The sequence below is a fragment of the Vigna unguiculata genome, chromosome 5 (assembly GCF_004118075.2).
Source record: "Vigna unguiculata cultivar IT97K-499-35 chromosome 5, ASM411807v1, whole genome shotgun sequence".
Classification (NCBI taxonomy): Eukaryota; Viridiplantae; Streptophyta; class Magnoliopsida; order Fabales; family Fabaceae; genus Vigna; species Vigna unguiculata.
In genome coordinates this window covers 24,557,634-24,580,108 of record NC_040283.1, presented here as the reverse complement: position 1 = coordinate 24,580,108, position 22,475 = coordinate 24,557,634, and the positions used below count along the sequence as shown (strand labels likewise).

At 35.3% G+C, this 22,475-nt stretch overlaps 2 protein-coding genes across 2 annotated transcripts; one reads left to right on the top strand and one right to left on the bottom strand.

Moving 5' to 3' along the window:
* Window positions 1-441: 441 nt before the first annotated feature.
* On the top strand, window positions 442-18,269 carry LOC114185529 (GPI ethanolamine phosphate transferase 1). Its single transcript, XM_028073295.1, has 18 exons — window positions 442-749; window positions 832-1,023; window positions 1,334-1,489; window positions 2,691-2,984; window positions 3,968-4,185; window positions 4,286-4,360; window positions 4,587-4,653; window positions 4,981-5,303; window positions 5,939-6,172; window positions 6,258-6,445; window positions 7,824-7,965; window positions 8,054-8,162; window positions 14,269-14,371; window positions 14,472-14,649; window positions 15,503-15,601; window positions 15,678-15,736; window positions 16,883-16,988; window positions 17,720-18,269. The coding sequence occupies exons 1-18, from the start codon at window positions 536-538 to the stop codon at window positions 17,882-17,884; spliced, it is 2,922 nt and encodes a 973-aa protein (XP_027929096.1). The 5' UTR covers window positions 442-535; the 3' UTR covers window positions 17,885-18,269.
* Window positions 18,270-18,750: 481 nt separating this feature from the next.
* Window positions 18,751-21,813, bottom strand: LOC114186056. Its single transcript, XM_028074057.1, has 8 exons — window positions 21,696-21,813; window positions 21,429-21,598; window positions 21,158-21,220; window positions 21,052-21,071; window positions 20,915-20,959; window positions 20,753-20,814; window positions 19,744-19,880; window positions 18,751-19,649 (listed from the first exon to the last, which is right to left on the bottom strand). Exons 1-8 carry the CDS (start codon window positions 21,772-21,774, stop codon window positions 19,470-19,472), a joined length of 756 nt encoding a protein of 251 aa, XP_027929858.1. The 5' UTR covers window positions 21,775-21,813; the 3' UTR covers window positions 18,751-19,469.
* Window positions 21,814-22,475: the final 662 nt, after the last annotated feature.

Below are 22,475 nucleotides of genomic sequence, written 5' to 3'. Positions count from 1 at the left end.
AAAAGATTTAACACAATATTTGATATCTTCCTTAAGTTCACACAATATTTATCAAAGATTTTTTCTTTTCGCTTACAACATAGCATCCTTATCTTCAATGTTCAAATTATGTGAACTTAACTATATATACTCTTTCTTTTCCTTCAACTATGTTTTACCTTTTACATTTGTATCAATGGTGGTTCTATAAGTTTCATTATTTCAAATGAAAATAAATTCGAGTACAATAATAAGTCAAATAAAAGTATCATTATTTAAATTTATAAAAAGAAATTTTTATATTAAATTTTAATTATATTTTTTAAACTTAAATTTATATTATAAACATATTCTAATTTTAAAAAAAATTCACAGTTACAAACATGGAAACATGTTTTGTTTTTCATATATTTTATTTCTGGACCCACTAAAGTCGGATTTCTAACTCGGCTTGCGAGTAAGCAAAACACTTGCTTGCACATATACACCTCCAATGCTGTTCAGTGAGTGCTCGTATACTCATCACTCTCGGAAGTAGTAAAAAAAGAAAAGAAGAATGCGTAGCGATGGGATCTTAGGAAACAGAGAGGAGAGGGGAAGAAAGTGGTTGAGGAGAAGGGAGAGATGGCTGGTGGCGCTGGGCGTCGTTCTTCACGCCGTTTACATGCTCAGCATTTTCGATATCTATTTCAAGACTCCCATCGTCCATGGCGTCGATCCCGTCACTCCTCGCTTCGCTGCTCCTGCCAAACGCCTCGTCCTCCTCGTTGGTACCGTTAGCTCCATTATTTTCTCTCTGCTTTAACCTAAATTGATTAATCAAATGCTTATCGTATTCAAATCGAAACGCAGCCGATGGTTTGCGCGCTGACAAGTTTTTCGAGCTTGACGCGGAAGGGAATAACCGAGCGCCGTTTCTGAGGGGCATAATCGAAAGGCAGGGTCGTTGGGGGGTTTCTCATGCTAGGCCTCCCACTGAATCCAGGCCTGGTCATGTTTCCATAATTGCTGGCTTCTATGAAGATCCCAGTGCAGTTACAAAAGGTTGGTTTCCTTCTCCTTCTTTGTTTGACATGACATTGTTGTCCTGAAAACGCTTCCGTAGTTTTTTCTTCCTTCAGTCGTCACCTTAAACACGACCAGAGTCGTTTTGGATACACTTATGGTTAAAGACTTCAAAGAGAGACAAAAAAGAAGAAAAAAATTAAAATGAAATGAAGTTATCCTATAAGCTAATTTGTATAAGCTTTCTCACATATTTTATTTTTTAGTTTGCGTATGAAGTTAAAATTGGCTTATGTTTTCTTCTTATTGCTTGTGTGGGTGCTTAAAGAGTGGTTTTGGCTCCTTGCAGGGTGGAAGGCTAATCCTGTTGAGTTCGATTCGGTGTTTAACAGAAGCCGGCATACCATTTCTTTTGGGAGTCCTGATATAGTTCCCATTTTCTGTAGTGCCTTGGAGCATTCCACTTGGGATACTTACCCCCATGAGTTTGAAGACTTTGCAACTGGTTTGACGTCATCGATCACTGTTTTTATTTTTTGTTTAATACACATATTAAACATGTTAAGCTTTTAAGATAATTGGTTCATCCTAGTCTTCTTCGTTTTAATGTGCGAACTTACTAAACAATGGAATTAGAAACTTAAGGGGAAAAATATGTTTTGGGTCCTGTACTTTTTTTTTTCCAATCTTAATTTTGGTCTTTGTATTTTCAAATTGATGATTTGGTCCTTAAAACTTCGCAGAAAGATATGTGAATTTAGTGTTTCGTACCTTGTTGCCGCCGTGAAAGGTGTCACTGAAGTTATTCATTTAGCGACACCATTTTCTTCTGTCCATCACAGTTTGCCTTCTCTTTTCCTGGGTTTGAAACCTATTTGCCTAGGTTGGACTCTACTGACGTCTTTTTCAATTACAAGTTTCATTGTCCGCATTTTTTTTGTCTAGCTAGTAGCTTCTTCACATTTGGACTACTGAATTTGTGACCAGAAGTTATTCGATTATCAATTCTTTTCCGTTAAGTTCACTCATAAAATAGCATGTAGTGTCTGTAATATTTTTGAATGATTATGAGCATGTGATTGCTTGTTGTTGAATTAAAATAAAATGCTTTTTGTTGGTGATTATGAGCTTCTGACTTTCTAAATATTCAAACTTTGCTTCTTGTTATTTTATATGAGCTTTATACTAGACAGATGCTTGGTGTGTTATTGGCTATTTCTTACTACTTATTCCAATAATTAGTTGTTGATGCCTTCCCAGCCCTAACTAGCTTTTGTTTCTCATCAGTTGACTGGCCCAGTAGCATTGAATATTGAGAAACTCAGTTTTTGTCTAAACATTACAGCTTTACTTAATGATTTTCACCTCATAGACATTGACATCAAATGTGGCTATTCATGTATTTTTATTTTATTGCCTTTTTGGTCTTTATTGTCTTTCTACTATAATTTCATGCATGCAAGTACTTGAAAAATATGGAAAAGGTCTAATATTTGACCTTGTTCCTACCATGTAAAATATTCACTGGTGTGGTCAAAATGCTATATTGTAAAGTTTTTTCCTGCTAGTAAGATTTTACCGGGATCCTAGGTTGTAGTATACTAACTGGAAAATAAAATGTTTACCATTCACAAAAGTACTTCATTAATTCTCTAATCCTTAATTTCATTCATTCATCAATTTAGTATTGTTGATTCTTCACGCAGATGCATCATTCCTGGACATGTGGTCTCTAGACAAATTTCAAAGCCTTCTTAATAGTTCCAGAGAAGACCCAAAATTAAAGGAGTTGCTTCAGCAGGATAATCTTGTTGTATTCCTCCACTTGCTTGGATGTGACTCTAATGGCCATGCACATAAGCCCTATTCTTCCATCTATCTCAACAATGTTAAGGTTGTTGACCATGTAGCCGAAAGTGTTTACAATCTTGTTCAAGATTATTTCAAGGACAATCGTACAGCATATATTTTTACTGCAGATCATGGGATGAGTGACAAAGGTTGCAAATCATTCTTATCATATATGTGTGTGGATAATATTTTACCTCATCTCAAACAAAAGTAACTTGATTTAAGTATAATAGATGTTGAGACTTGCTGAAGCAAGTATTTATTTGTAAAAAGGATGTCTCAATATCTACCGCTTATTAGCTTCTTAATATTGACCATCAAGTAAACGAATAATAACCATGCTTAGTTTGAATCAAGATTGCATATTTTAATCAAATAAGAGCTTGCTTGTAATTGTGACTGTGAAGCCTGCTTAAATAAGCTAAAAGTGAGGTTAGACGAAGGTAAAAAAAGCTGCTTTCATAAGCCCAAACAGGTTTTTCCAATCGGCTCTTTATTCCATGAGTTAAATTGGAAAGATAATGTCCTAAAACACAACTCTGACACTTGGATTATTTTTAGCTTCCATTTTTCTTTATTGCTTTTTGTTATCACTTTTCTAAATTCTTACAAAATGAAAAAGAAAGGAAAAACCAAAGCCTTTTTGTACCATGTGGGGTTGGCCCATGTAGCTCCTGTTGACAAATCAACCAAAAACACCTAAACCATTTCTCCATTTCGTTCACCTAGCTTAAATCCTTTGATTACAGCTCTTTTTATTTTTTTAACTTTATACTGTAGATCCAAATACCTATACTATTGAACATGAGTTATGTTGCAATCTTCAATTTTTATCTCTAAACTTGCATGGCTCTTTTTAGTTTTACATTTGGAAACCATGTGATTAAAATGCTTTCCCATCCCACCTGTTTACTATTTATTCCCACATATGGAGACAGACATGAAATGATGCATTGAGTTACTTCTTCCAGCGTTAGTCCTTGCCTTGGGCTTGATAGAATCTTCATTTTCTCAATACTTGAGTTTCTTTTTGTGGCTTTTCCTATAATAATTCTTATTTGATTGTTGTTTTGAAATACAGTGTGTTAAAGTAATGGTTTTATGTATTTTTTTATGTAACTTCTAATCATAGGAAGCCATGGAGATGGGCATCCTTCAAACACTGATACTCCGCTTGTTGCTTGGGGAGCTGGTGTTAAGTATCCAAAGCCAATATCTAGCAGCAACCATTCTGATTGTGGATTTAAGTTTGTTGATGATCATGTGCATGATGCACCAACACCAGTTGAATGGGGCTTGCATGACATAGAAAGGGTGGATGTCAATCAGGCTGATATTGCACCCCTCATGGTTGTAAAATTTATTTTTCCTTAAGGGTTTCATATTGTAGTGTATATTTCTTCAACCATCCTTTGGTTTCATTTATCTAATATACTTGGTTTTTTGACAGTCTACACTGCTTGGTCTGCCATGTCCTGTTAATTCAGTTGGAAGTTTACCCCTAGATTACATTAACATGACCAAGGTATCTTCCTCTTGTTTTGACTTGTGTTTGATGAAGAATTTATTGTTAATTTTCATGATAGCTGACTAGTGTGTTTCATTAATTATTTTCATCAGAATGTTTTAATCTTTTATGTATTTTCATTGTCATAGTTGTACTAAAGCATATAGGAAAGTAAAAATTCTCTACATGACAAAAGGACTATTAATGGGTGGATGATCTGAGATGTAATTTTATTATGTTTCAGGCTGATGAAGTTGAAGCTGTATTATCCAATACAAAAGAAATACTGAACCAGTTTCTTCGCAAATCATGTATCCTTTGCTTACGTTAATTATTATCTTTGATATGTACCAATTTTCTCCTTGATTTCAGCATGGTTTCTTCTGCTTCGGTTGTGTCAAAGGATTTTGAAGCATGCAAACTTGTGTGTGTTTATAGATATAGTTTTCTGTGTAGACAGAATGTGCCAAATGCATTAACTATTAATGGGAAAATATAAAGATTTTCACAAAGCCAATTCAGGAGCAAAATGTTAATATGAAAGTGATAACTAAAAATGTCATTTCTCTTTCAAACAAAACGATAGAGTAAAATGGATGGAAGAGTTCCTTACCAAAGTTTTTCATTGACAACATCAGATATGAAGCAGTCAAATTCTTTATATTTTAAACCTTTCAAACCACTGTCTCATTATTCTTCTACACTGGACAAAATTGAGGGTCTGATATCAGCTAGAGATTATGAAGCTGCAATGGATCTTTCCCAAAACCTCAGAAGTTTGGCTCTGCAAGGGCTTCACTATTTTCAGACTTACGACTGGCTGATGCTCATGTCTGTAATTACCCTTGGGTATGTTGGTTGGATGATCTATCTTCTTCTTCATGTTCTGCAGTCTTATACGTCATTGCCAGGAAATTCTTTTGGAATGGAGCCAACAGTTCAGAAAAATTACCGTGGAAAAGTAATGTTTGTGTAAGCTTAGATTTTCCAAATGATATTTCTTAATTTCTTGAGTTGCATATTACATCATGAGGAAGAAAATAAAGGATATTTTATGGGGAAGCATGTACATATTATATATTTTGGAGATTTCATATTAACTAGAGATATGATTAGATTATAGTATATAAGTGAGTGCAAATCTCACCTTACAAATTGATATTGTGAGATATAATTAGGCTTATACTTCACTTTTTGAGATGATATCAAAGTCAATTATAATAATGTTTTGTTGAGCTTATCATGCCACCACTTTTAGGCCACTATCGAAAAACCCACAACTATCTAGTTTCCACACATGAGATGTCTAGTCCTCGGCATGAAGATGTGTTAAAGATTCTACATCGAATAAAGATATGGCCAAATTATAGTATATTAGTGGATGTAAATCTCACCTTACAAACTAACTTTGTGAGATTGAGTTAGCATTAGAGTTCACTTTCTAAGGATATGAATATTTATGAATTATATGGAAGTCAGTTGATTAAGATTCTTGGCTGAAGATGATTGATTTTATTGATTTCATGAGCATAAATTGTTTTATTTTAGTTTCCATCAACTAATTATATAAATATATAAATAAATTACCTTTTGCAGATATATCTATATGGGTCTATCTTGACGGGAATGCTTTGCTTGCTTTTGTTGCTGGAGCAGTCTCCTCCTCTTTACCATGCATATATGATTACGACTTCTTTTTTATGGGTTCAAATAATCAGTGAATACAAGTTTATAAAAACATTATGGAAGCAAGTATCTAGAAGGAGAATGAATTATATCATCAAGCTTCTAGCCACCATTGCTATCTCAGTTTTCATTCTTGAGTTCCTGGTACGAGCATTTGTTGTAGTATTCTGTAACCTCGTAATGCTTAATCTATGTGATAAAGGAATATTTATTTGGCTTGCATTTGTAGGTTAACAGCTTCACAGAGAGGAAGCTCTATACATGGTGTTTTTTGATTGCTGGGGCCACTGCTTCAGTTTATCTCTTTAAGTCAATCCCCTGGAGATCTGGTATACCAATATATGTTTGCATAGCGTGCTGGTTTTTGTCTCTTTTCACATTGATGCCAGCAGAAATCCCTGACAACAATGAATTAGTGTAAGTCACTTCCACTGAATATATATTTTGCCATAATGCAAAAGAAGTCCCAAGGACATTTTGTTTTGTTACTGTTTGGTGGCTATAAGGCAAAACATGGTCCAATGTTTTGTCTTATGTTGGTACCTACTAAATTGTCTATCAACACAGACATACACATACATCTTTTCTTTGTTAGATTACAGATGAAACTAAGAAGGAATTAGGAAGAAAATAATTGTAAAGAATAAAACTGTTATTGGTAAAAAAATAGTTGTTTGGGAAGATAAAATAAGAGGGAAAAGCGTAGGAAAATTTCCCTTAACTTGTTTTGTATGGGTGGAAAAGAGAGTGGAAAAAAATAGTGAAAATAAAATTTTAAAACACTTTGTGATACTAATTAAAAAAATTTAAATTTAACTTACGCATGATATTTTTATGATATTCATTTGTAGCATAAATTGCTTATTTAGTTTTTAAAAAAATATATTAATGTTTTATTTATTTGAAAGCAAAAGAAAAACATTGGAATTGAGGATTGTGTCTTCTTAGGATTGCAAAACACTGCAGAAGTTTGTTTTTCAGAGTTCCTCCCATTTCAAGTCATCATTGCAAGGAAAAATGTTCTGGTGGTGCCCATTAATTTTTTTGGTCACAGCCCTCATATTTCCTTGAATAATAATTTTTATAATTTAAAAATATATGTTCACATCTTCTAAGGCTTTGATAACTATAGTGAAAACCAAATAAAATAAAATTTTGACAAAATTATAATATAGTATCAAATGATTAATATGTTTTGTGACAAGTCAATCTTCACACTCCCTCCCTGAATTCTAATTTAAATTTTTCGTTTAGTGGAGGTGTTTTTGTATATACAAACCAAAAAGGACGTGAGAAATGTTATTGAAATTAGTTATTTAAAGAGTGCAATTAACTGAGACTTTTGTAATCCATTCTCTAACTGCAACATTATGAAATAGATGTGCTATCTCTGTCATTCTACTAGACAACGAGAAGGAAAAGAGAAGTAAAACTTATTAGTACTTTTGTCATTCAAACAATTAATTTAATGCTACTGTTCTGTTCCACACGGTTCCACCTTTTCCGTTGAACCATATAGTACCACGTTTGGAAGCCTCGTCCACTTTGTTCTATTAACAAAATATACCAAACATAGGATATAACATATATGGTCTGTTTCATCCTGTGCAAACACTAGTACAAAAAGCATGCTACCTTAATGCCTTGTAAGAGTGATCTCGAACAACATTTTACTTTTTCTCATGTTAAGGTTCTTTCTTTCTTCTGCTTAGTTTGTTGTTTTTGCATCCCACCATTTTTTTTCAACACATTCTCAACCTAAAAAATTAAGCATATCAAATTATTATGTTTGCAGTGTTTGTAGTGGGATTATTATTATCATTATTGCAATAATTGCAAGATGGCTAGATTATCATGCGGGCGTCAGGAAGTATTGGCAAAGCATATGCAATTGCAAGTCGAAAAGTTCCAATTTTTCATCTCTATTTTACTTACAGGTGCATATCATAACATCTGTGCCATTGAGTTTGGAACCTTAGTTATGTATCACAATTTGACTAATTTCCTTTAATTGTCCATCACCAGGCTCTTTTGGTTGGTTTGTCTTCAGTCATGGTGTATTTATCAACTGTTCACAGAGCTGAAAAGCAAGAGTTGCTTGCATCCCACCAATTGATAAATTGGTCTGTTGCTGGTATAGATGGAAGTTTTGATTCTTCCTTGTTTGCTTGAATTTGTTTGTTTGTCCCATGCAGACATTTTTTCATCGGAGGTGCCATCCCACTATTTTGTTGTTCTATCCCAAAATACACAATTTTCACATGTTAATTTACCATTGTTTATATATATATATATATATATATATATATATATTATGGGACAAATGTAAACTTAGAAAATGAGGAAGGAAATTTTCGAATGTGCCAAGTAAAATCTGGATCATCTCCTTCAAAATCTCAAATTCAATACATTACCTAAATATCTCAACATAGTATTCCCTCTTTGAAAATAACTGCACACCATATCATACACTCTCGTTCATGTACACTTCATCCATTTATCACTTATCACATTTGTTAACATTCACATTTAAATTAATTAAAGTAAAAGCAAACAAATAAACAACACATAAGAAGAAAAGAAAGAAATAATTTTTTTATAGCTTGAGTGAAAATTGTCTCGTTTGAGCGAAAAAATCTACCATTTGAGTGAAAAAATTGGTAGAGACAAGCCTCAAATGTAGTACTTAAGATTGAGACTGAAAATATATGAGTAGTGGACTTGTAGGACCACTCTCCCTCTCCTATTTATAATGAAACAAGTACATGGAATACGAAGAGATTGCACTAGGATCCTAGGTGCATAATTAGATATAGCAGTAGATACAGCAGTAGATAGTTTCCCACACTCTACGCCCTATACATAGGTTTAATGATACAATAGAAGTAATAATTCTAACACTCCCCCTCAAGCTGGAGCATACAAATTGTATGAACCAAGCTTGGAACAAATAAACTCAATCCGAGGTCCCCTTAATGACTTGGTCAACACATTTGCAAGTTGGTCATTTGACCCAACGAACTCAGTACAAATTTCCTTGGTCATCAATTTTTCTCAAACAAAGTGGCAGTCAATTTCTGTGTGTTTAGTCAATGTGGAGAGCAGCCTGGTTGTCACTGTACATCTTCATGGTATGAATTTCACAGAAGTTAAGCTCTCGAAGAAATTGCTTTACCCATATGAGTTCACACGTGAGAGATGCCATTGCCCGATATTCAGCTTCAGCGGTGGATCGGGCCACTACATTTTGCTTACTTTTCCAAGAGATAACATTTCCTCCAAGGAGGACACAATATCCCATAGTAGAGCATCTGTCAATAGGGGAGCCTGCCCAATCAACATAACAGTACCCAGAGATTTGAACATTTCCTTTATCTTCATATAGCAAACCTTGTCCTAGAGCCTTCTTGAGGTACCTTAAAATACGGATGATGGCATTCCAATGTCCAAGAAATGGAGTTGCATAAACTGGCTAACAATTCCAACTGCAAAAGATAGATGAAGCCTCATAATAGTGAGATAAATTAACTTTCCAACAAGCCTCCTATATTTCTCTGGATCGGAGAATAATTCGCCTTCTTCTGTTGTTAACTTTTGATTTGGGTCCATAGGACTGTCTACTAGTCTGTAGTCAATCATACCTGTTTCTTGTAATATATCAAGAGCATATTTCCTTTGAGAGGTTACAACTCCATCTTTTGACTGAGCTACTTCAATGCCCAAGAAGTATTTGAGGCTTCCGAGATCCTTGGTATGAAAATGTTTACACAAGTGCTCCTTCAGTTGAGATATTCCAGCAGTATCATTTCCTGTAATAACAATATCATCAACATATACTATTAGGTAGACACATTTCCTAGGAGAGGTATGTTTGTAAAAGACTGAGTGATCTGCCTCATTGCGTCTTAACCCAAATTTCTGAACAATGGAGTTGAATTTTCCAAACCAAGCTCGTGGTGATTGTTTGAGGCCATATAAAGAGCGATGCAATTTGCATACCATACCAGACTCCCCCTGAGCAACAAATCCAGGAGATTGCTCCATGTAAACTTCCTCCTCAAGATCACCATGAAGGAAGGCATTTTTGATATCCAATTGATGAAGTGGCCAGTGACGAATTGCTACCATTGCAAAGAAGAGGCGAATAGTAGTTATCTTGGCCACGGGAGAGAAAGTGTCACAATAGTCAAGGTCATAAACTTGAGTGTACCCTTTTGCAACCAATCGGGCTTTGAGCTGATCAACCTGCCCATTAGGGCCAACTTTAATTGCATACACCCATCGGCAACCAACAGCCTTCTTGCCCGATTGGAGGGACACGAGCTCCCAAGTATGATTGCTTTCAAGAGCCTACATCTCTGCAATCATGGCTTGTCGCCATCCAGGATGATCAAGTGCTTCATTCACATTTTTGGGAATAACAATAGAGGACACTGAGGATAAAAGTGAACAATAGGAAGGCGATAATCTATGATAGCTAAGAAAATTATAAATGGGATGTGGATTTCGAGAGGAACGAGTACCTTTTCTGAGAGCAATGGGCCAACCTGAATCACCTTCACTAGGAGTCGTGGGATCAAGAGACGAGGGAGAAGAATCTGAAGTAGGGGATTCACCATGTTCTTGAAAAACTGGACTATTCGTGGGCGTCCTGTGTTGGAGAGAATCAATAGGTGGAGATGATGGCTTAGGAGGACTTTGATCGAAACTTGGAATGACAGGGACATTGGAAATATTGTACTCAACCATGGGAATAGGAAGGACCTGCTGTATGACATGGACATCTTGAACAAATGGAGAGAAGTAAGGGGTCTGTTCAAAAAATGTAACATTGGTAGACATGTAATATTTCTTGGTTTCAGGAGAGTAACATCAATACCCTTTTTGAAATCGTGAATAGCCCAAGAAAACACATTTAAGAGAGCGAGCATAAAGCTTGTCTAACCCTGGAGACATGTCATGAACAAAACATACACAACCAAAAACTCTAGGAGAAGTATGAAAGAGAGGATTATCTGGAAACAAAATGGAGAAAGGGACCTTATGATTGAGAGAGGAAGATGACATCCGATTAATAAGAAAACCTGCAGTTAAGATGGCATCTTCCCAGTGATGGACAGGAACGTTGGCACTAAGCAAAAGGGTACGAGCAGTTTCAACTAAGTGTCTATTTTTTCTTTCTGGTATACCATTTTGTTGTGGTGTATGAGGACAAGTAGACTGATGCAGGATACCATGAGAACTCAAAACATTAGAAAAAGCAGACGAAAAGTACTCTCTGCATTGTCACTTCTTAAGATTTTGATTACTTGACCAAATTGATTCTTGATTTCATTCAAAAAAGGATGTGAAGATGGATAACAATTCAGAACGATCTTTCATAAGATAAACCCAAGTACATCTCGAATATTCATCAATGGAAGTAACAAAATACCTAAAGCCAAAAGATGAGACACGACTAGGTCCCCAGATATCGGAATGGATGACAAAAAAACTAGAAGTACACTTTGATTGAGACCTTTTAGGAAAGGTAGATCTAACATGTTTTCCTAGTTGACATGACTCACATTCTAAGGTCTGGAGACTACTGAGTTCAGGAAACATTTTCTTTAACTTGGACAGGTGAGGGTGACCAAGCTGATCATGTAACATTTTAGGATTGGGAGCTGCAGCACATGACAGTCGTGGACGAGATCCAAAATGGTATAATCCGCCCGCTTTATATCCTTCTCCAATCTGTCTCCTCGAGCCACGCTCCTGTATAACAAAAGATTTGTTATCGAAGGTTACAGAGCAATTCAATGTTTTGGTTAACTGACTTAAGGAAATTAAATTGAAAGGACAATTAGGGACAAAAAGGACAAATTTTAGATATAAAGAGGGAGATAGGATGGCTTGACCGACTCCCTTTGAGGATGTTTTAGAACCATTCGCAAGGGTTATAAAATGAGATTTTTCTTGGAATGAAATGGTTGAGAGCAAGGAGGTATTACCAGAAATGTGATCAGAAGCACCAGAGTCAATTACGCATGAATTGTGACCTTCCATGGATTGAGAGATGCAAGCAGTTGATGTACTTGGAGCTTGAGATGACTGTGCCAAGCTGTTGGACTTGAGTCGTAGGTACTCTTGATACTCGTTCTCAGTGAACTTGGAGTCAGTAGTCTCTGCCTGGGAGACATTGGCTGTTTTGGCAGGAAAACCATGTAAAGTTTAGTAGTTTTCCTGGGTATGACCCATCCTTTTACAATACGTACACTGAGGACGCTCACGACCTCCGCGTCCACCTCCTCTAGTTCCATGTCCTCCTCTTCCTCGGGTGGCGACCATGACAGATGATGGTTCCATTACAACAAGAGTTTCTGGAGTTTGAAGAGTTGGAACACGTATCATGCGGGAGATCAAAGTGTTCATGGAAGGAACCTCATGAGAGGTCAAAAGCTGATCTCGGATATGATTAAAGTCTGGATGTATAACGCGGAGGATCATCACTATATAGTACTTGTCAAGCTTTTTCTTTATTTCATCTAGAGAGTCGACTTCCAAAAACATTCGAAGTTTTTCCACAGCAGATTGAGCGCCATTCATGAACGAAATCATATCATGGTTAGTCATTTTCAGAGATGCCAACTTGTTCGCCGAATCATAGAGGTGCTGGATATCATTTGCATAGATATTCTGAGTTCTCTTCCAAAACGAGTGGCATGTTTTGAAGGCCCATAGGGACATCAAAAGTCGTGGTTCCACCGATTGCCACAATAGAGCACATAGTTGGAAATCTGCTTGTTTCCATTGTTCAGCTTTTTCAAAAGGTACGTGGCTGCCATCTTTCTCAAGGTGGTCGTGATGTCCTTGACCGAGAAACCACATCTCAACGACAGCGGACCAAAATAAGTAATTTTGGCCATTTAGTTTCTCGGAAGTAATGCAGGGGCTTCCAGAGAATGAAATAGCACTCCCAGTACCTGCAGTGGCCGTATCTGATCAAGAGAATAAAAAAAATAGAGAGGATCTCGGAAAACAGTGACGATTTTCGAATACCCTAGCGAGATTTCCACAAGGGGTGCTACTGGACTTCACCGGAATAAAGTTTTGAAGGTCAAAACGGGTAGAGGAGGCTCCAGGGACGGCTATGGAGGTCGTGCGACGATGAACTGGCGACTGGACGACGGCACGTGGACGACACACGCCTGACTGTAGCGGACTGAGATGGCGCGCGTGGAGGCGCGTGGCAACGACTCTGCCTTCGGCACCGGTGGGGTTGGCTGTCGCTCGGAGAGGCGGTCCAGATCCCGTGGTTTCTGGATGGAACTACGACGGCGGACGGTGGCTGACGGCGCCGTAGGACTGTAGATGGCGGCGGACTGTGTTGAAATGTTGTTTGACAGTGTTGGGTAGTTCAAAAAGACAATGGGTAGTTCTAAAACGAGATGAAATGAACTTGGACAGCCGCGGATAGTGGTGGTGACTAACGGCGGTCAACCGCGGACAGCGGTGACGGATGGTGGCGGACCAGATGAGACAGAAACCAGAGCGGGATCGACCGCTCTGATACCAACTTAAGATTGAGAGTGAAAATATATGAGTAGTGGACTTGGAAGACCACTCTCCCTCTCATCTATTTATAATAAAACAAGTACATGGAATACGAAGAGACTGCACTAGGATCCTAGGTGCATAATTAGATATAGCAGTAGATGCAACCGTAGATAGTTTCCCACACTCTACACCCTATACATAGGGTTAATGATACAATAGAAGTAATAATTCTAACAGTAGTATCTTCTCACTTGAACAAAAATTCCTTCGCTTGAATTAGGGTCGAGACTACCAGACTTGAAATTCTGTTCTATATTCACTTGAGTTCAAATATATCAGAAATCAGTTTCATTTAACATACCTAGCAAACCCAAAACAGCTTTCAAAGTATTTCGGCCTTTGACTTTCTCTTTTATTTCAACATGGTATCAAAAAATTCAATGGGATTATTTGGTTAGGGTAATTGATATAGATTTCAACTATTATTTGTATTTGTATGCACAATACAATTTGGCATTTGAATGTTCAAAGCTACAAGCAATACTCTTCTAGTACAATAGTTTTAGAAACTTGTAGGATTGTTTGATACTTACATTCTTACATATTTAACATAGTTTCTAATTAATAAATTACCTGTGCATGAGATATTTAAATTTGCTGATTCAATATCTGTTGTTGATTGATATTGATCAATTCTTCAGGGTTTTCAATGGTTCTCCCGCTGTTCTCGGAAAATAGCCTATTATCTCGACTTACTTCCATGTTTCTTGGATTTGCACCTCCATTCCTTCTTCTCTCCATTGGGTATTATCTCATTCACCAGTCTATTTCTTCAGTTGCTTTTGTAGTCTTATTGATGTCTTGATGCTTTTGTATTTACCTGTACCTCTTGAAACTTGTGCAGATATGAAGCTATATTCTATGCTGCTCTTGCTCTTGTACTTATGGCGTGGATATTATTTGAAAATACGCTTCTCAACTTAAATATTGTGAATAAGTCTTCAGATTCCACTAATGATCTTATCCATGGATCTGATTATAGATCTTTGCAGTTATCTGATGCAAGGATCCCATTGGTCTTTGTAAGTTTAGTTCTTTCCTGTTTTTTCCCTTTATAATATATAGTTAAATCTTAACTTCCTTGTTTTAAAGCTTAGTTAACATTCTTGAGATTTCAAAAGCAAAAAAAATAAGGAAACAAAAAACCAATTTACATCCAAAGTCACGCATTTCCTCGTTCACGCTGTTACTTTTTGACTAAGGACATTTGATAATAGAATAACACCCATGTACTTGGGGAACTCACCCTTAAAAACCAATTATCAAGGCTACTACAATACAACTATTGTTGTTACCATTGAGCATTCCATACTACAACAACTACTTGGTTCTTTTTAATACTAGTACTACCACAACTATTGTTGTCACCATCATTACTAATACCACTATTGCCACAACAGTCATTATTGCTATCAATGTGATGATCACCACTGTCGCTAGTCATTACTGTTAGAAATTTTTCTATGTTGACAGCTGAACACCTAACTTATCTCTAGTCAGTTAGTTTAGTTACATACTTAGCTCAAGGCTATATATAGCTGTCTGTTGCAATCTGGTAGGTGTGTAAAATTGATTTTATTAGAACATGATAAACTTCTCTTTGTTTCATTTGCGTTTTCTCTGAACGTTCATTAACCCGCATAAGCAGTAATAGACGTATACAAAAACCTAATAAAAGAAAATGTAGTTTTCATTTAGCTGATACCTTGTAGTGTTTATTAAGACTCAGGTTGAACTAATGCATCTAGAATTATGCATAGTTTTTATTTCATAATGTAAATCCGATGAGCTCTAAATAAGTGATTACTAATAATTTCATATAATTGATAGTTTGCTGGTTGATTTTACATGTAAACGAACTATTGTATTATGCAGATGGTTTTATTCAATGTTGCCTTCTTTGGAACGGGAAATTTTGCAAGTATTGCGAGTTTTGAGATTTCATCAGTCTATCGGTTCATTACCATCTTTAGTGTAAGTAAAAATTCTTTTGAAATCTTAAGTATCATTAATAAAGTTTTTGACCTGATATGTTTCTTCTCTAATGCAGCCCTTCCTTATGGCAGCGCTACTTATCTTCAAGTTATTTATACCCTTCATGCTTGTTATGTAAGTGCATTTGCAAGTTTACATGTAATGTTATTTATAACTATTCCACAATATTATTTCTGGGACGTGATTTTCTTAAAATCAGTGTCTTATTTCTTTTACTATAAGTGCAACATCCCAAGTGATATGCCCACTATAGATTTACATGTCCTTCAAGGATTGAAAAGAAAGAGGTGAAGGAATCACATCTTGCAAGATATACACATAATTAAATATATGTTTAAATATATTAGTCCTTCAAATTTGGGATAAGTTCTTTTTCAGTACTTCCAATTTAAAATTTGTCTTTTCAGTCCTTGTAATTTGAAAAAAATAATGTTTTACTATGCTTAATCTCTTATCTTAATGCTGTAAAAGTGAAAACAATGCATGGTTTGGTTGTTTGATGAAAAAAATGTAGAAGACTAAGTAGGTTGTTATTGATAGCAACCGTGCCCAGTGTAAAGCACAACCCAAGCTTAATTGTAGCACACCGGGATTGAGAGTGGTGGAGCTAGCGTACACGTTGTTTTCCTGCTTGTATCTATTTGAACCAATTTGGAGTACAGGCCAGAAGAAACATATCCTACTAATATGTCCTTTTACTTATATTTCACTAGTTTAACCTAACTCTAGCATTGCTGCCACTTCTTCCGATCAGTTATGTAAATGACTTTGTAATTTGTTGGGCGTGTAAGCAAAATCTTAAATGCTATTTGGGATAGATGGACCAAAGCAAGGCACTTTAAATTTGAGGGACCAAAGTAAACTCCAAATTTGAGGGACTAAAAATATTTAAGCCTTAAATATGTATAACTAGACATTAAAGGTATCACCATTGCCTAGTTTGATCAGTAGCCAAATATTGCACATCGTTGAGTACATCTCATTTTTATTTAACCAAATAGATAGAACTTGCTAAATCTCTGAACATTTTCTGTTTCGAAATAAGGTAGAGGGAGAAAGAATATTCAGTGGTATAATCTGTAGATTCGAAATTCCATAATTCATAATGCTGTTTTTTGCTTTGTTATTGAACTTTACAATATTAGCAATTTCTTGGGCTTTTTTATTTTCACTAACATTATTAGCAATGATAGTTGTAGTAGTTCTAACATTTTTATAGAACTATCTATCTTATATTGCTTGCAATGGACTGAACTGCAGATGTGTATTTAGTGCGATTACCAAACTAAACCAAGTTCCAAGGATGGGATGCTATTTTCTTGTTATATTGTTCTCAGACATGATGACCATTCACTTCTTCTTCCTGGTAAACTCACCCTGTTCCTTTTAATTTCTTATAAATTGAAATAAAGGACTGTTTTCACTTCAATAATTTCCCTTTTCTAGTATAAATGACTATGCTTAAAAAGGAAATACCAATAGTTGGCAAATGTAAATTAAAAATTTTAAAAATTAGAATAGATAGATATAGAGACATTGTAAAAAGCTGGGCTATGAAGAACATATTATTCTCTGGTCCATATAAAGGAAAGAATATACAATGGTAATGTTGTAAAATAATCACCCTTAATTTTAGGGTTCAGGTCAGGACTTGGGTTTACTGTACTTTTCTAAGTAATATTTTTATTGTAATCCATAAATAAGAAGTGCCGAATGAGTAAACAAACTTTTTAAGTTGACATTTCTTCTAAATATTTTGAAGTCAGCTATATTTAATCCTTAATCCATAAATATTCAACACTTTATGAAGGTTCTATTTTGTGGTACCAAATGATCCTTATCTGATTTTTGAGGATGTGTGTAATACAGGGATTGCATTTGGGGTGCCTGTTTAATACTGCTGCAGATTAAAATTCTAAATGTGTGCTTCTTGATTTGCTTACGTGAATATTTTCTCAATCAAGTCCTGAAATGTTAACAGTATAGATATGCTATTCATACCTCAACAACATAGTGATGTTTTAGCAGTCTCATTTTTTTTTAAATAGTTCATACATATATATACAGTCTCCCAATACTGAGTTTGGTGGTTGACAGGTTAGGAATAAGGGAAGTTGGATGGAAATTGGAAATAGTATCAGTCATTTTGGCATCATGAGTGCCCAAGTTGTTTTTGTTCTGTTACTCTTTGCCCTCACAAATACATACACAAAAGACATCCAGTGCAATTCAGCTGTACCATCGACACGCAAGGCAAATTAGGTTTCAACAGAGAGACTCTGAATGGTTTTATGACCAACATTGGCTAAGTTACATTTTTGTGAGGTCCATAGAAGAACTTACCTGTCCTGGCTGACTTACTGGAGCTGAAACTGGCACTTCAACTGGTTTTCCATAGCTTTATTCGTTTCCATCTTCTTTATATTACGGCCTCTTGTTATATGAGCTGTAGATGTCCAGATCCGGGTGATGTAGTTATTGTTTAATGTGGTTTACTGTGGTCAATGTATCATTAACATTCTTTTTTTCACCCAGATCGATAGATTAGTGAGATTATCTAAAGAGAAATGGTTAAAATGGTTGAACTTTGAGATGACAATTTAAAAATGAATTCTTGTTTTTTTTGAAAAGAAATAGTTTGTCAGAAGTTCCCGTAAAAAAGTTTTAAAAGTTCGTGTACGTCTGTGGTTATCCATCTTAATATGTCTCCCAATTTTAATCATGAATATTCGCTTTGGCTAGGTAGGGAAGATATCTGTAGCCGTTCCTATCTGTCAAATATTTTACTAAGTTTATTATGACTTTTGTTTTTGTTTTATACTATTTAATATAATATATACAAATTAAAATTGTAAAAAGAAAATGTGATGGATCACTTGCTTGTAAGGTGCTAACAAATTTGAAATGAATCGTGCTTTTGAAACTTGCACTGTATCATGTAAAAATATTGAATGCTCAAACATTTAAAATAATCAAAAAAAAAAATTGAATGCACAAGTTTGAATTATTTATTTGAAATCTGGAAAATTAGGTTTAATTTTAAATAAAATCATATTCCAACTCATCATACAACATAGAAATTACAAATTTGACATATATTATTGATCAGTAGTAACACAGAACGAGAGGCAGATATAAGAGAAAAATTAGTATAATGCATTACAAGTTGTTCTGCATGCTATTTTGACAGGAATAAGTCGTCATTTATCTTAAGAATGAAAGGTTTATCCGAATTTAAACCACACAGAGTTCAGCTCCTCTATCACTCCAATGAGATATTAGCAACATTTTAAATGTTTGATTGTGAAGTAGATGATTACTTACAAAATATCATCTCTCCATATTTGCCAGAATTTCACTGAAAGAATCCAAATTGTCCACACGACAACTCGGACATATACATCTCACTTGTAGCTCATCACCAAGTGAACTGTATGCCCCTTCCAATTTAGAAGACTGCTTGTTTCCAGTTAAGTACATAACACAAATGATCCAATAATAAGAGGGATGCACAGTATTTTTGGCAATAAAATTTACGATTCTATTTTATGTTTTATGAGATTTACAGAACGGCAAATCTTGATAGTGATCAGCTGGATTTTGGTTAGTTACACTGTTGCATCACTCAAATTTGCCTCCTATAGTTTCTAGGCTACAACTCAACATGAAAAACGATGAAAAAGATTTTATTGACGGAGCATTCTAACTTATATGATAATGAAACATTCCCATTAAAATGACCGACGTCATGTGCAATCGTGCGTCGTCAAAGTAGTGCTTTCATGACAATGAAACAAACTCACAACATTACATCACCTTCATATTGATGGATAGCGATTATACTCTATCAGTTAGTTAATTTTAAGATTTTAGGTTGCATAACATATGAAGAAGAGATTGCCAAACCTATTGAAACAACTGAATATTTGTAAGGATATATGGTCAGATCCTGCAATTCTTTTGTTTCCATGACTATCATGCCCATTACAGACACCTTTCTTTCACAATCAATCAATTGCTGCTGAACCTGCAGGTTCTCCTTAACGTGAGAAAGAGGTAAATCTAAGAAAATAATGATAGCAAAGGAAACAAGACATTCTAGTATTTGATTCTTAACTTACGTTCTTATAATTTTTTTGTTCTTCTTGGTATTCCTCATTTTCTTTAGCAATTTGAGATATCACCTCTGACAGTGTACTTTCGAGGTCACATAAAGAAACTTCAGCGTCATTCTCTTTCATTATTACTTGTGATTCATCTAAAACAATATCAAACTGCATCCTGAGTTTCCAGGCAAAAGTCTTTATCTAGAAAAGCTTAATTGTATAAGAATACACTACGTTAAAATTTAAAGGTAAAGAACAAAGAAATGAGGATGTCTACCGCAGATCCAGAAGCTACCAGTGGGAGGAACAGGATCATCAATGATATTATTGGAAACTAGGAGGGGGAAGTGTGACGTACATGTGATGAAAATTGCAGGCGTGCATGAATAAAATTTATGGTGAGGCCACTACCAGTATGGGCAGGCAGGAGATTGTTACTGACTTTTCCCTTTACTAGATGGCAGGAATAAAATTTGAAACCGCCAAAGATCAAACAGTTCTGATACAACTCGAAAGTAGACAAAGACAAGTGAATGCTTGAAGAAATCCTCACTAAAATCAGAATAAAAAATAAATGCATACACACACAAACGTGTGTGTGTGCATATATATATATATATATATATATATATATATATCAATTTGTGTTGCCAATATTACCTGATATGCTCATTAAAATTTAATGAGTGGAATAAAATCTTATTTCATGTTTAGTATATCCATATCTTCTGTATTGAAAGATAGTAATAACTATCGGCAGAAATTTTGGACGAGAGAAGTTTGCTGAATTAAAATGATTTACAAACGAGACTACTGCTTGAGGTCACCAATATGAGTACTAAAGAATACAATTTGGTTCTTTTCCAAACATGACAAGAGCACTTTGTGACAAGGAACAGAAACTAAGTAAAAACTATAGTCTCATACTAGAAAGACTACAACAAAGAATTCTGCAGCTCTGTGTTTATGACTTGTATCTTTACATATAAAGCATAAACTATAACGGTGAAAAGAATATCAGTACCTCTAGAAGCAGTGCAATCTACTGGATCAATGTCGCAAGTAATGATGCTTTCTTGGAATTTCCTGCATTTAGTGAGGGATAAGTAATTGTATGTGGTAAAGTTGTTTCCATTATGAATGGTAAATTTCACTAATGCACCATATTTTTATTAACGCGAACAACCTTATCTTGCCATTCATATGAAGCATGTTGTGGAAGAATTGCTCTCTGCAAACACACATGGAAGATTTGTAGGTCAACTGAGAAAACAATTTAACTTGGAAAATGGTGAAAAGAACACGAGAATGGCGACGTCTTACCGCAAAGCTGCTTCTTCACACTGATCATACAACATACAAACAAAAAGTCAGTGACAAGTTATAGAGCAACAAATTGAAATCCATTAGAACGGCGCGAATGAGTTACCTTGAGAGTTTCCGAATCAGATCCAACGGCAGAGATCTGGTCTTGAATTAAAGATACCCTTGCCTGCATGTTCAACTGAACTCTATTAAAAGAAAGTAAGAGAATAGATGAGAAAAAACTTTCTGATTTGATAAATTTCTCTAGAAGAAGTTCACAGAGAAAAATAAGAACGTAAAAGTTAATTTTAACCTAGGAAAAACTCATCGCAATTTTTTGTCCTAAAATTGTTATAGAAAATTTGTTTAAACAGGCAGATTAAGCATTAAGTAACCTCTAGCGTTTGATTCGAAGCTTCACTCAACATCAATTGAACTTCGAAGCCTTTAAGATCCTGTTCGACCATTTCTTTGCAGCGCTTGGCCTTTTCCAGCTCCTCATAGGCCACGCTCAGTTCCGATGAGAGCTTAGCGATTTGCTTTCTCAGAGTCACCACTCTTCGTTCTTCGCCATTCAATTTCAAACACACAATAGAATCAAATGCACATCGTCATTGTTCTTCTGTCAAATGGAGAAATTGAAAACGAAGCGACAGAAATACCTCCTTGAGATTTCTCAGCGGCGAAATTGCGGATCAGGCTGAACAGTTGTTTCTGCGAATCGCTTCCCCTTCCCGCCATTTTCTACCGAACCTTCCGTAAACCAAATTTAAACGCTTCTCAATTCTATTTATTTGTAAATAGACGAGAGACTGAACTAAATTTGACCTATTTAATAGTAATAGATTTTTTTTTTTCTCAAGGTTGGCCAATAAGTTTGTTTAAGGGTATATTTTGTGATAATTTAAAATCAAAATAGAGATGAAAATAAAGTATGTTAGGCTTTATGAGAATCAAGTGCTATTTGTTTACATTTTTTTAAGGTTTAACCGGACAATTAATGATACTATTTTGCAATATATTTTAAAATAACTTTTGCAACAAAACCTTTGAATAAGAAAAATTTATACGTGTTAAGCATGACACTTTATGTACTCAAATATTATTAACACATTAAAAAAAGTGAGGTTGTAACCTCCTATTTAATAGATAAATCTAATTAAATAAAACATCGCATATTTTATAATATCTAAAGAACACGAGGTTTAAAGTATAAAGGATTCCACAGTCATCCAAATATTCCAAATAGACCAAAGGAGATAAAGGTACTGCACAATGTCAGGAACAAAACATAAAAGGTTCAACAGATGCCTACAAGCTTGCTCATAAGCAAGGGATTACAATATAATAGAGGTCCTCCAAACATGAGCTCAACATCAACGCATGGCCACTACGCTGCAACATTTCCATGATCACTGCGATCACCAGGGGTTCCCATATCT

What these genes read in the sequence shown, in the direction of transcription:
- LOC114185529 (XM_028073295.1), top strand. Translation starts at nt 536, where the DNA reads ATGCGTAGCGATGGGATCTTAGGAAACAGAGAGGAGAGGGGAAGAAAG. An exon ending in ATTACATTAACATGACCAAG is followed by an intron (nt 4,361 to 4,586) that starts GTATCTTCCTCT and finishes ATTATGTTTCAG; the next exon opens with GCTGATGAAGTTGAAGCTGT. An exon ending in GATAAATTGGTCTGTTGCTG is followed by an intron (nt 8,163 to 14,268) that starts GTATAGATGGAA and finishes TCAATTCTTCAG; the next exon opens with GGTTTTCAATGGTTCTCCCG.
- LOC114186056 (XM_028074057.1), bottom strand. Translation starts at nt 21,774, where the DNA reads ATGGCGGGAAGGGGAAGCGATTCGCAGAAACAACTGTTCAGCCTGATC. An exon ending in CGCTGAGAAATCTCAAGGAG is followed by an intron (nt 21,599 to 21,695) that starts GTATTTCTGTCG and finishes TGAATGGCGAAG; the next exon opens with AACGAAGAGTGGTGACTCTG. An exon ending in AACAAAAAAATTATAAGAAC is followed by an intron (nt 19,650 to 19,743) that starts GTAAGTTAAGAA and finishes GAGAACCTGCAG; the next exon opens with GTTCAGCAGCAATTGATTGA.